The sequence below is a fragment of the Blennius ocellaris genome (genome assembly GCF_963422515.1).
Source record: "Blennius ocellaris genome assembly, chromosome: 15".
NCBI classification, from domain to species: domain Eukaryota; kingdom Metazoa; phylum Chordata; class Actinopteri; order Blenniiformes; family Blenniidae; genus Blennius; species Blennius ocellaris.
The window spans coordinates 23,443,988-23,458,459 of record NC_137664.1 but is presented as its reverse complement, the minus strand read 5'-3'; the positions used below and the strand labels follow the sequence as shown (position 1 = coordinate 23,458,459).

At 47.5% G+C, this 14,472-nt stretch overlaps 1 protein-coding gene across 1 annotated transcript; it reads left to right on the top strand.

Moving 5' to 3' along the window:
• The first annotated feature begins 474 nt into the window (after nt 1-474).
• Nucleotides 475-14,193, top strand: sptlc1 (serine palmitoyltransferase, long chain base subunit 1). Its single transcript, XM_080509781.1, has 15 exons — nt 475-551; nt 3,937-4,044; nt 4,111-4,205; nt 5,750-5,843; nt 5,918-5,990; nt 6,476-6,608; nt 6,852-6,981; nt 8,106-8,195; nt 8,321-8,428; nt 9,319-9,414; nt 10,003-10,099; nt 10,361-10,415; nt 11,473-11,590; nt 11,839-11,912; nt 14,075-14,193. Exons 1-15 carry the CDS (start codon nt 498-500, stop codon nt 14,166-14,168), a joined length of 1,419 nt encoding a protein of 472 aa, XP_080365907.1. The 5' UTR covers nt 475-497; the 3' UTR covers nt 14,169-14,193.
• Nucleotides 14,194-14,472: the final 279 nt, after the last annotated feature.

The window sequence follows — 14,472 nt, the reverse complement described above, 5'->3', positions numbered from 1 at the left end:
CAGACGACACGTCTGAACTGAAAGGAGAGCCGGGCTTAGAAAGTATGAACTGATTTACACTTTAAACTATTTTAAAAACAACAAATCAGAGACAATGTACAAATACAATTCCACACAACTACTTGAAATATTTGGCCCCGTGTCAGTAGGAGATAAGATTTGTTCATGATCTGTGAATGATTGAGAAGTGAAATAATGTCACAAGTAAATGTTTATTTTGATATTAGCTTGGCTGTATTCAACATATCCACGTCATTCTTTGATAAAGCACTTCTCAAAACCGAACTTGCAGAGTGCTTTAAAGGATTTCACTCTGGGATTATAAAGTGTTTTATTCCATTACATTAGTAATTAAAAAGCCCCCTGAACGCAACATTGTGCTTCAGATGTCCCACGCTACCTCTGGTTCCTGAACGCAGCACGGAGCGTTAGGTGTCCCACGCTGCCTCAAGGTCCCTGAACGCAGCAGCGCTCCTCCAGGAAGAAGCCGGATAAACATGGCGGTGGGGCAGCAGTGGGTGTTGGTGGAAATGGTTCAGGCTTTTTACGAGGTGGGTGTTTGTTATTCTGATCCTGGTGAAGAGAGTGAGTTTTCACAGATCCTTCGATCTAAAACCATCTTTAACCTCATTAATCCTCCTTAGCTGAAGTATGTTTCCATTCTTTCCTCACCGAGTCCACAGTGCTCTCCTGGGTGATTGACAAGTGAGCGCAGCCAATCAGCTGGCGCTTCTCAGCCAGTCCCGCCCTCTGCTGCCACATTTACCAATCAGCCCGCAGTGCTTGAGTCGCTCGATGTAGTTTAAAGCACAATAAACGTATCGAAAGCGCATTTTGTTCCCGGATTATGAAGCGGAAACGGTCAGAATGAGGCGCGATGTTCCAGGACTCCGTTTGAGTCTCAGCATGTGACACATGAACTGTCACCGCGAGGAGCACATCGTCCAGAGCACTTCTGGGTTTGACACCGCCACACCGTGTCACGTGACTCAGCCTCGCGCCACCTACACCAAATCTGAATCACTTCAACTTTATACAAATACGTTGCTCCAAAAATATAGGGAACACTCAAATAGCACATCCTAGATCTTAATCAAAATATCCTCGTTGAAAATCTTTATTTCAGTACATAGTGGAACAAAATAACAATTATGGATTTACAATCCTACTCAAATTAAAAGTGTAAACTGACAACTGGGTTGACCCAGCTTCCTTCACACCAGTCAGAAGGAGGCCCAGCAGGGGGTGAGGCCTGTAGGACCTCCCTACAACACCTGGGCCTGCTGCTGGTGTTTGGCGGGACCTCTTCCCAGACCTGGGTTAAAGCACCAGTCCACTCCAGGGGCCTGGGTTACCAACATGCCAGGATATGTGTTACCTGGACTAACTCACCCTGTCACCCTGGACCCTGATCAGCATTAACACGAAGCAGGTCATCAACTCAGTTTCCCCTTCAGGAACATTGCGTTCACATTAAAGGGGCGGAGTTGTAGCGTTGTACCAATCGTAGCGGTCATTCCACGTCACAGTGACAGTCGACCATCCCAAGATACCACTCATTGAATGTGAAGGAATTCCGATGTGTTATCTTAAAGTAAAAGAACTTCCCAATTTTCAAAGTTCTTTTATTTTGAAATGGCACAATTCTGTAATATTAACTGGGCAACACACTACTAGAATGCAAGAGATTGTTATTGTCATGTTACTTTCTTCTTGCGAACAGCTGCATTTCTGATGTGCTCAAACCTTCATCCAGATGTGGAGAGATTCAGTGTTCGAACGCGATCTTTCCACAGAGCATCCACATGTAGTAGTAGTGTAGAGTAGTGTAGTGTAGAAGGTGAGTGCAGTCCCGTGGCGTCGTGTGACAACATGACTCTTCCATTTAGGGTGTTCAGAGTCGGACAGACAGCAGAGAGACTCAAAGGTCAGAGGTCACAGCTACACCACACATTCACTGAGACTCAAGTTGTGTCTGATAGAACTTGACATCCAAGAAGAGTTTTTTGAAACATTTGAAAGGCTCATATCATACAAAGTCCACTTCCTAAAGGTTCTCCAGCATTACTAATCGTCTCCACACCTGGAACGACGCCCCAGAAGTGAAGGAAGTGTGTCCTCTCTCTTCCTGGTTGTTCCAGGTTTTAAAAAGTGAGTTGCTCCAACCAGCCAATCAGAAATCAAACCCTATATACTGTCATCGGGGGTTTAGCCAATCACAATCAAGGTAGGCTCCTCCCTTTGACTCCTCCTACAATGAGGCAGCTCTGCTCTGGCACATGGCACCACGAGAGGAAGTACATCCTCCTATTCCCAAGATGGACATGTGTGGGCGGAGCCAGTCCAGCTCACACAGACACAGCAGATTCTGAATGCAGCTCCTATAATCCAATATTCAAATGGTTTACTGTGGTAACATGGTACCTGCAGTAACGTTGCACCTGCAGTATCGTTGCACCTGCAGTATCGTTGCACCTGCAGTATTGTTGCACCTGCAGGAACGTTGCACCTGCAGTATCGTTGCACCTGCAGTATCGTTGCACCTGCAGTATCGTTGTACCTGCAGTATCGTTGCACCTGCAGTATCGTTGCACCTGCAGTATCGTTGCACCTGCAGTATCGTTGCACCTGCAGTATCGTTGCACCTGCAGTATCGTTGCACCCGCAGTAACGTTGTACCCGCAGTATCGTTGCACCTGCAGTATCGTTGTACCTGCAGTATCGTTGCACCTGCAGTATCGTTGTACCTGCAGTATCGTTGCACCTGCAGTATCGTTGCACCTGCAGTATCGTTCCAGTTTTTGTTTGAGAAAGCGAGCAAAAGATCTCGTATCGTTTTGTGAAAGTTCAACATTGGAGTTCAATTCTGACACATTTCTGCTCAAACTGACAGGTTCCCAGTATTTTCCCCATAACCCCCCATGGCTATCCCCCAACATTAACCCCCCATGTTACCCCCAACGTTACACCCAAATGTTAAACCCCCATGTTACCCCCCAAGACCCCTCCCTCATCTTATCCCCACCGTTAACCCCCATGTTACCAGCAGTTACCCCCCCCCCCCCCAACATTAAAGGTGTACAGGAGGATTTTCCCGAATTTTAGGAAAGACCCGCCCTCTCCACCTTTTGAAAAAATGCACATGCGCAACGCTCTCCCTGCTCCCGAGACGGAACGCCGACTAAAACGTGTGCGAGAGACGTGCACGAGCCCAGTTCTCCTCCTGCACGCTCTGTTTACAAGTCACAAGTCGGCAAAACAAACTAATCAACCCTGGAAAGTTACAATCTAGACGTAGAGAACTTTTACTGGAAGTGATTTGAAATGGATTTCTCCAAATAGAAGCCAAACTTTACCTGTGGAGTAGAAACTTGGCGACTGAAGCGTCAGTGGGAAGCCCAACCTGGGCTTTCAGCGCCATCGTGTGAAACTATCTCCCAAAAACACTCTGGTCTTCTTTCTCTCTTCCTTTAGAAGCCTTTCTCTTCTTCTCATACACTTCCAAGACACTTGTTCTCTTGCGACCCTCTGCCATGTTCAAAGTACCCGGTGAGAACTGCGAGCTCGCTGAAGGCGTAGCTCACCATAGACACCTGGAAGCGCGCATGCGCAGAAAGTGAAAACTAATAGATCCACGCTACCTGGGGACGAGCACGTACGACGGCCTTACGTAATATATCACCACAATGATTGACAATTGGGAGGACCAATAGTCTTGATGATCCACCCGGAAATAGAAGATCCTGCTGTACACCTTTAACTCAACCCCATCTTACCCTCCTCCGTTAACCCCCAACGTTCACCCCCATGTTACCCTTCAACGTTATCCCCCCTCAATGTTAACCCCATGGTAACCCCCCATGTTAGACCCATTCCTCGCCCTTAGAGCTGGACCCTGGTCCTGGTCTTTGATGTGGTCTTGGTCTGCCCCCCCAGGCTCCGGCCTACCACCTGATCCTGGAGGGAATCCTCATCCTCTGGATCATCAGACTGCTTTTCTCCAAAACCTACAAACTGCACGAGACCTACAGGCTGACGGAGAAGGTACAGTCACACCGTCACGTTCACACGCTCACACGCCCACACATTCACACGTTGTTCACGTTCCAGGAGAAAGAGGACCTGATTGAGGAATGGCAACCGGAGCCTCTCGTGCCCCCAGTGTCCAGAGATCATCCCTCGCTCAGCTACGATGTGGTCACAGGGTAAAACATGCAAACTGTCTGGAACCATGTGAAACGATCACATGTTCAATCTTAGCGTGTTCAATCTTAGCATGTTCTCATCAGTGTCTTACATATTTCTTCTAAATCTCAACATGGAAATGCTAAGAACCAATAAATAGATCAACAAATGAGTGATTAGCTGCCAGTGATTAAATACAGAAGATAACTGCTCCTCTATTCTCACCATTACGGTACTCGGCTCACCTGCTCTCCTGTTGATGCTCCGGTGAGTTCTCCAGTGTAGCCCCGCCCTCAAATTGCGATGCAGCCAATTAGCCCTGCTCCACGTCGTGGTGACGGTTAAACATGCCTTCAATATGAGAAACACAACAAAAAGTAATATGAAGTGCATGAAACAACTAATTTTAACGCTAAACCAGGAGGAATCCTGAATTTGTTTCTCTGCAACCAGATGGCCCCACCTAGTGGTGACGGGAGGCATGACGCCTGGAGTGTCCAGGCTGCTCCGAGCTTTGGTTTTGGTTGCTGTCGCTGTAGAAACCCTGCTTCCCTGTGGTTGCTTTAGCATTTTATGTCCTTGTTGGTTTTATTTAGCTGCATTCTGTGTTTTGAGGGGGAGAGATTCCTTCTGTGCTCAGGATTCGTGTGACTGTCAAAATAAAGTTCAGGTATTATTTTGTCTCCATCCTTCCTGTTTGTTCGCGTCAGCGCTACAGTATGAAATGGTTTTACCTCCAGGAAGGAAGTGGGTGTAGGCTGAGAGGATCTGAGACTTTCCAAAATAAAACATTGTTCAGAATCGGACAATAAATAAAACTGAAGTACTGTAAATTATGAATTCTGTCTGTGGCCCGGGACGAAGACTACTGCTGTAATCTGATCAAATACTGATCCTGTCGCAACCAAAGAACAAACACGTTTCATTCTTTATCATCTCAGCAGGTGAATTAGTAGAGAAGTCAGGCGCTCAAAAGGCTGATTTAATCCCACTGACATTTAATCTTACTGGCATTTAATCCCTCTAATATTTAATCTCACTGACATTTAATCTTACTGGCATTTAATCCCTCTAATATTTAATCCCACTGACATTTAATCTTACTGGCATTTAATCCCTCTAATATTTAATCCCACTGACATTTAATCTTACTGGCATTTAATCCCTCTAATATTTAATCTCACTGACATTTAATCTTACTGGCATTTAATCCCTCTAATATTTAATCCCACTGACATTTAATCTTACTGGCATTTAATCCCTCTAATATTTAATCTCACTGACATTTAATCTCACTGATATTTAATCTCACTGACATTGAATCTCACTGATATTGAATCTCACTGATATTGAATCTCATTTACATTTAATCCCATTGATATTTAATCCCACTGATATTTAATCTCACTGATATTGAATCTCATTTACATTTAATCCCACTGATATTTAACCCCACTTATATTTAATCTCACTGACATTTAATCCCACTGATATTGAGTCTCATTTACATTTAATCCCACTGCGTTGCTCCCTGCATCGGTTTAATTCAGTTTTCCTGCTGCAGACCTCCGAGCCACAACATCATCATCAACGGGAAAGAGTGCATCAACTTCGCCTCCTTTAACTTCCTGGGTCTGCTGGACAATGAGCGTGTGAAGGTCGGGATTAAACGCTGAGTCAGGCTTCAAACGGAACGTTCAGGAGTTAATCTGGTTTTTTCTTCTCCTGGCAGGAAAAAGCTTTGGCGTCGCTGAAGAAGTACGGCGTGGGAACGTGTGGACCGCGAGGCTTCTACGGAACATTCGGTGAGTGAACCTTCGACCAATCATCAGCTGCCCCCCCCCCCCCCAGCGCTCTGTCACCTAATCTGAACTTTAATCCAGACGGACTTTCTCTTTAAGAAGCATCCAACATGAATATCAATGAGGGTCAGAGAGAGAATGAGTGTATATTGTAGCGTCGGCAGTCTCATGCTGGTCCTTTAATAAACTAGCAGAAGTATTGTCACGTCTCCTTCACATGATCTGCAGAGGTCTAATCTGTAATCCTGTATGCAGCGATGATAATCCTGTGTGGTTTTCCATAATAATGAAGGTTGACACATAAAAATCAATAGAAGATCAGCTGATGATCAATATGTCAATAATCTTTAAACCTAAATTACATTAAAACGTTAAAACATTGGATTCTGTCCCTTATAATCCAGATTACAGGTCAGGATGACCAGCTGCTGCTCCATTCTGTGTGAGTGGATGAATGAGTGCGTGAATGCTTTGCGCTTTGTCCCCAGACGTTCACCTGGAGCTGGAGAGTCGCCTGGCGGCCTTCATGAAGACGGAGGAAGCCATCATCTACTCGTACGGCTTCGCCACCATCGCCAGCGCCATCCCCGCCTACTCCAAGAGGGGCGACATCATCTTCGTGTGAGGCCCGCTCGCTTCTCCTCCCAACACAAACGCACCACTCGTCAACAACAATAATAACAACAATCCTTTCGTCGGGGCCATTGAGTGACTGAATGTGGGCGGAGCTTCAGCGCTCTGTGGTTTATTCATTTTATAACGAGTCCAATCAACTTTCTGTTAAATTCTTGCTTGTGTGTGTGTGTGTGTGTGTGCGTGTGTGTGTGTGTGTGTGTGTGTGTGTGCGTGTGCGTGTGTGTGTAGGGATGAAGCAGCCTGTTTCTCCATCCAGAAAGGCCTCCAGGCGTCTCGCAGCTTCATCAAGTACTTCAAACACAACGACCTGGGCGACCTGGAGCGGCTGCTGAAGGAGCAGGAGGTGGAGGACCAAAAGGTCAGAGCGCCCGCCTCCCGGGGGGGAGGGAGGGGGGGGGTCAGTCAACTACAGATCCACTTGGTAGAGCGCACACCTTCGCCAACGCCACATTTGTTTGTGGAACCGAGTCAGCCTCGCCCAGCACGAGAGCTCATATCGATGCGAACTTGGTAGCTACGTCACCGTGTGAAACCTGACTTGTCGCTATGGAAACTGCTCAGCTACCAGGTTACGGAGAAGCTGCGAGGCTTTCTGAGAGACGTACTGTTGCTGCTACTACTAGAAACTTCGTGTGGTGAGATGACAGGAATGTATGGGACGTTGTTATTTGCAGTTTGAGGGGGTTGATTGGGGAACAGTTTGCCGTTCACGTCCCAAAGTCTAATCGATTGGTCCTTCCATGATGACAAATCATCCCTGGAAACTTCATGGAATTCGGTTGAGTAGTTTTTGTGAAAAGTTGGTTACCTACATACGTACATACAAACCAGTAAATACATGCAGACAAAATCAGAACCTTACGCCGTGTTTCCACTGCACAAAAAGGTTTCCACTGCAGAAAGTAGGTTCAAAAGTAGGCGGGGCTTAGGGCGCCGCAGATATGTGACGTTACAACAGTGGTCTCAGCCGGGGCGGCAGGTCTGGATCTTATGAATCCTTTGTTGTTGTTGTTTACATCCTCCACTTTGCACTAGTTGTTTTGTTAATGTTTACTTTGTGCAGCCACAGAGCTGCAGCTGTAGCGTCCTAGTTGGTCCAGAGAGAGAGAACGCTCCGGTGACTTGCCCCGGCCGGCCGCGGCACAGAGCCGCGCCGGCACACGGAGTCTGGTCCGCGGTCCGTCCCGACACCGCGCCTTGTGCCCGACCACCGGCAGCGTGGACGCCATGCTTTCTGTTCAAAAGCGATGCAGCGGCGCTGATCTCGGTTGAACAGAAAGCTCAGACGTGATGCAAAGTCCTGAGCCCCGGACTCCCTCTGCCCCACGTCTGATCTGTCACGTGTGTGTGTGTGTGTGTGTGTGTGTGTGTGTGTGTGTGTGTGTGTGTGTGTGTGTGTGTGTGTGTGTGTGTGTGTGTGTGTGTGTGTGTGTGTGTGTGTGTGTGTGTGTGTGTGTGTGTGTGCGTGCGCGTGTGCTGCAGAATCCCCGTAAAGCTCGAGTGACGAGGAAGTTCATGGTGGTGGAGGGCCTCTACATGAACACGGCTGACATCTGTCCTCTGCCGGAGCTGGTGAGGAGGAGACGCGACTCCTCATAGTCCTCAGACGTTTCCACTGCTGCAGCACAGCAGGAAGTCACCCAGGAGAAAGGCCTGGTGACCTTCTAATCCTGTGATTGACCCCGTTTGACCCCCAGGTGAAGCTCAAGTACAAGTACAAGGTTCGGATCTTCCTGGAGGAGAGTTTATCATTTGGCGTTCTGGGGGAACACGGCCGAGGAGTCACTGAGCACTTTGGGGTCAATGTGAGTACCTACAGGTACAGGTACAGGTACAGGTACGGCTACAAGTGCAGCTAAGCCGCTGTTCCACCATAGAGTACGTGACGGAGCGGGGCAGAGCGGGAGGTCACGGTACGGCAAAGTGCACCCTGGACCAACTCTGTCTCTGGTCCCCCCACAGGAAGTAGGGTCGAATGTGGGCGGGGTTGTGAACGACTCAGACGCTCCAGCGAAGAACATAGAAGAGGCCGTTTAAGTCCTTCTCTTGTGACTCAGGTTAAACTCTGTCACGGTGAACAGCAGCGTCCAGCTCCTGCTGAAGCTCCGCCTCCTGTTCCTGAGAGGAGGAGCTCCTGCTGAAGCTCCGCCTCCTGTTCCTGAGAGGAGCGACACCACACCGCGGTCTTTTAATGACCTGGTAGAAAGAGCACGGTGTGGTGGAGCACCAACGTTTCAATAAACCCAGTTAACAAGTCAACCAGTGAGCACAAAGCGGCGCATGGGAACAACAATCACCACCAACCAGCAGACGGCGGCGCCGTCGCTCCTCCTCACAGACCCGTTCCTCGGTGCTGGGTACTTCAACAGAGAGGAAGCGGAAATAAGTACCCGGCGGTTGCGGGTTCTTTCCGTACCATCCACAACTTTTAAGTCGGACCATGAGAAAACCCGTCCCGCCCCGCTCCGCCCCGCCCCGCACCGCCCCGCCCCGCCCCGCTCCACACCGCCCCGCCCCGCCCCGCCCCGCTCAGCTCCATGATATAAAGCACAGTAGAACTGGACCTTTACAGTCACAGTACTGTATTTCCCCCACTATGTCACATTTGTTGAGAAATGTACATCACAAAGTGAGGATTGTCTGCAGCTCACTTCCTGTGTTGAACAGTGACGGTCGTCTCTCGGTGTCCCTCCAGATCGACGACATCGACCTCATCAGTGCCAACATGGAGAACGCCGTGGCGTCCATCGGAGGGTTCTGCTGTGGACGCTCCTTCGTCATCGACCACCAGGTGGAGATGTTGAGTGGTCGGGTTGATCCCGCCTCAATACAGACTGAACACTGGTTCCTCTAGTTCCTCTAGTTCCTCTGGTTCCACTAGTTCCTCTGGTTCCTCTAGTTCCTCTGGTTCCACTAGTTCCTCTGGTTCCACTAGTTCCGCTGGTTCCACTGGTTCCACTAGTTCCTCTAGTTCCTCTGGTTCCACTGGTTCCACTAGTTCCTCTAGTTCCTCTGGTTCCACTGGTTCCACTAGTTCCTCTGGTTCCACTAGTTCCTCTGGTTCCACTAGTTCCTCTGGTTCCACTAGTTCCTCTGGTTCCTCTAGTTCCTCTGGTTCCACTAGTTCCTGTGGTTCCACTGCGCCGATGAACACGTGAATTCACTTCAACTTCATTGATATAAAAACACAACAAAGTCATTTCAAGGTGTTTTAACAGAGAACACTAACAATTCACCTGAAACCTGCAGAACCAGAGTCTGAGGACTGGAAACCTGTAGAACCAGAGTCTAGGTTCTGGTGTGTCCACAGTGCCTGTCCGGTCAGTGTTGCTGGTCCAGGTGCTGGTTCTGGTTCTGACTCAGGTTCTGGTATCCACAGCGCCTGTCCGGTCAGGGTTACTGCTTCTCCGCTTCACTTCCCCCCATGCTGGCTGCTGCCGCCATCGAAGCTCTGGACATCATGGAGGAAGATCCAGGTACCGGACTTGATCCTGGATCTGCAAAACCAGACCTGCTGCACCACCTTAGATTACACTACAGCACCGTATATTACAATACATAATATTACATTATATTAGATTATAGTATATCAGATTACATTAGATTACATTACATCAGAGTACATTACCTACCTGTTGGAGACCCGGTTCAGAATCCCATTTATTTGGCAGTAAATAGTAACTTTACTCTTTAAGTTTGAAGGAAACGTTTCATCTCCTCACGTTTGTTTCCTGCAGACGTCTTCAGCCTTCTGAGGCAGAAGTGCCGGCAGCTCTACCAGGCCTTACAGGGGTGAGTGACTTCACCCCTCTGGAGCTTCGCACTTAGCATTAGCATTGTCCCTGCAGGACTCTGGGGTTAGTTTTTAGAATTAGTATTGTCCCTGTTGGGCTCTGGGGGTTAGCTTTTAGCATTAGCATTGTCCCTGCAGGACTCTGGGGTTAGTATTTAGCATTAGCACTGTACCCTGCAGAGCTCTGTAGCTAAGCAATTAGTATTGTCCCTGGAAGACTCTGTAGCTTAGCATTTAGCATTGTCCCTGCGGGACTCTGTATCCTATCATTACCATTGTCCCTGCAGGACTCTGTAGCATAGCATTTAGCATGAGCATTGTCCCTGCAGGACTCTGTAGCTTAGCATTTAGCATTAGCATTGTCCCTTCAGGACTGTGGTGCTTAGCATTTAGCATTGTTCCTGCAGGACTCTGTTGCTTAGCATTTAGCATTAGCATTGTCCCTGCAGAGTGTATTGAGGCCATTTCCCAATTTCAAGTATGCAAGTACATACTGGCAGTACTCAGCAAGTTTATACTCAGAACTTTAGGAATTTCTTGCAAAATGCATTATGGGTCATTTGGCTTCATACAAGTCTGGTCTTGATGCATCCTCGATTATGTCAGCGGAGCGAGAACACATCTGGGTGTTTAATCCTGACTCTGTGTGTACTTTGAATTGGGTCAGACGATGTTTTTCAAGTACCCCAGAACTGAAGTACAAGTTGACATGTTGAGAGACGGCCTCTGAGCCTCCGTGACGAAGTGAAGTGGATCGCCGACTCTCAGAAGTGTAAACACTGTCCTCCAAATTCTCATCAGCATTAGTGTTAGCTTTGTTTAGTGATCAGTCAAGAGGTCAAAAGGTCAATCCTCTGTTGGATCACACGTGACATTTAGACAATTCAAACTGTGTGTGTGTGTGTGTGTGTGTGTGTGTGTGTGTGTGTGTGTGTGTGTGTGTGTGTGTGTGTGTGTGTGTGTGTGTGTGTGTGTGTGTGTGTGTGTGTGTGTGTGTGTGTGTGTGTGTGTGTGTGTGTGTGTGTGTGTGTGTGTGTGTGTGTGTGTGTGTGTCAGTATTCCTGGTCTGAGGTTGGAGGGCGTCCCGGTGGCTCCTGCTCTTCACCTCCAGCTGGAGGCGCCGTCGGGCTCCAGAGACGGAGACATGAAGCTTCTCAGGAGCATCGTGGACTATGTGAGTACTTTCCTCCGTCTGAGCTCTGTTTCCATGGCAACGGAGGCAAAACTGAAACATTACAGACCATCAGAGTCTTTAGAGACCTGGAGGTCCTCCATGGTCCTGCTGGAGGTCCTCCATGGTCCTGCTGAAGGTCCTCCATGGTCCTGCTGGAGGTCCTCCATGGTCCTGCTGGAGGTCCTCCATGGTCCTGCTGAAGGGCCCACAGGGTCCTGTTGTGTGACGGTCTCTGTTTGTTCTGCCAGTGCCTGGACCGACAGGTGGCTCTGACTCTGGCTCGGTACCTGGACAAGGAGGAGCGCTTCCTTCCTCCCCCCAGGTGAGACTCAGGTCCTGATCCTGGATCCACCAGGTCCCGGAGACCGGATCTCTGCTCACGGTCTGATTGATTTCTGTCCTGCTCACTGAATAAAGTGATCAGATTGATCAGCTAGTGGATCAATCCCATGATGCTTTGGGCAGAACTGATCAGGGACCTGGACTACGACCCAGGATTAACATACCTGGATTAACATACCAGGATATCTGTTACCTAGATTCTCCTCTCCGCTGCAGCTCAGAGATGAACCCGCCCACCAATCACCATCATTTAGGAATGGACGGTTCATTTCCCAAGAGATCTGATTGGTCAGGAGGCGGAGCTTTACACTCACTGTGATCTTATCCAGAACATATCCTGCTCTGGAGCAGGTTAGACACTCAGAGTCAGTTACCATGGTGATTTATCCTGGGAAGACGTGAACCAGCGTCGTAGTACGGAAAACCTGAGTTAATCCTGAAGTTACTCTCGAAGAGAAAACCAGAGTTAATCCTAAAGTTACCTGGATAAGAGAAAAGCAGAGTTAATCCTGAAGTTAATCTAGAAGAGAAAACCAGAGTTAATCCTGAAGTTAATCTAGAAGAGAAAACCAGAGTTAATCCTGAAGTTAATCTAGAAGAGAAAACCAGAGTTAATTCTGAAGTTAATCTCAAGGAGAAAACCAGAGTTAATTGTAAAGAGAAAAACCAGAGTTAATCCTGAAGTTACCTGTATAAGAGAAAACCAGAGTTAATCCTGAAGTTAACCTAGAAGAGAAAACCAGAGTTAATTCTGAAGTTAATCTCGAAGCGAAAACCAGAGTTAATCCTGAAGTTAATCTCGAAGAGAAAACCAGAGTTAATCCTGAAGTTAATCTCGAAGAGAAAACCAGAGTTAATCCTGAAGTTAATCTAGAAGAGAAAACCAGAGTTAATTCTGAAGTTAACCTAGAAGAGAAAACCAGAGTTAATCCTGAAGTTAACCTAGAAGAGAAAACCAGAGTTAATTCTGAAGTTAATCTCGAAGAGAAAACCAGAGTTAATCCTGAAGTTAATCTCGAAGAGAAAACCAGAGTTAATCCTGAAGTTAATCTAGAAGAGAAAACCAGAGTTAATTCTGAAGTTAACCTAGAAGAGAAAACCAGAGTTAATCGAGAAGAGAAAACCAGAGTTAATTCTGAAGTTAATCTCGAAGAGAAAACCACAGTTAATCCTGAAGTTAATCTCGAAGAGAAAACCAGAGTTTATCTAGAAGAGAAAACCACAGTTAATCCTGAAGTTAATCTCGAAGAGAAAACCAGAGTTTATCTAGAAGAGAAAACCAGAGTTAATCCTGAAGTTAATCTAGAAGAGAAAACCAGAGTTAATCCTAAAGTTACCTGGATAAGAGAAAAGCAAAGTTAATCCTGAACTTAAAGGTATACAGGAGGATTTTCAGGAATTTTAGGAAAGAACCGCCCTCTCCACCGTTTGAAAAAAATGCACATGTGCAACGCTGTACCTGCTCCCGAGACGGAACGCCTACTAAAACGCGTGCGAGAGACGTGCACGAGCCCAGTTCTCCTCGTGCACGCTCTGTTTACAAGTCACAAGTCGACATCGCTCACACAAGCTCACTTTACAAGAAGATTTGCACCAGAGGGAGTGAAACTGTGTAAAAATGTCGGAGAATAATGCGTGGGGTCGGCCACCGGCATGATGAGGACCGTGTGGAGTGAGCTGTGCGCAGGGACGAGCACGTACGACGGGCTTACGTCATATATCACCAGAATGATTGACAATTGGGAGAACCAGTTATTTTGATGATCCACCCGGAAGAAGAAAATCCTCTACTATACCTTTAATCTAGAAGAGAAAACGTGTTAATTCTGAAGTTAATCTCGAAGAGAAAACAAGAGTTAATCGAGAAGAGAAAAACCAGAGTTAATCCTGAAGTTAACCTAGAAGAGAAAACCAGAGTTAATCTAGAAGAGAAAACCAGAGTTAATCCTGAAGTTAACCTAGAAGAGAAAACCAGAGTTAATCCTGAAGTTACCTGGATAAGAGAAGATCCAGTGTTGTAGTACAGACCTCTGGAAGGTCAGAGTCAATCAGACCCTTCAATTGGTAACATTGTTCCCCCGCCTGTCCCTCTTACCCCCCCCCCCCCCTCCCACCACCACCCTACCACCCTTGCCCCCCCAGTATCCGTGTGGTGGTCAGTGTGCAGCAGACCGAAGACGACATCCAGAAACTTATTGGTTGTATCAGAGAAGCAGCCGTCGTCTTGCTGAAGTGATGAAGTGGATCTTCTGGTGAGGGGGTGGGGGGGGGGGGGGGGGGGGGTGTTACTGGTGGGGGGACTGCAGCAGCAATGATGAAGACTGTAGCCTTCCTCATGGCTACAAACCGGATGACTGACTGACAGGCCTGCAGCTCAGGACTGAACACGATGGTTCTTTTACCTGCTGACCAACGTTCTCCTGCAAATAAAGACATTTTACACCCACAACCTTTTGGGACTTTACTTCCAACAGACCAGTTTTTCATGCAGCTTTTCCAGACATCCCACTTTTATTCTTAGACTCGTTGTTTTTTTGCAC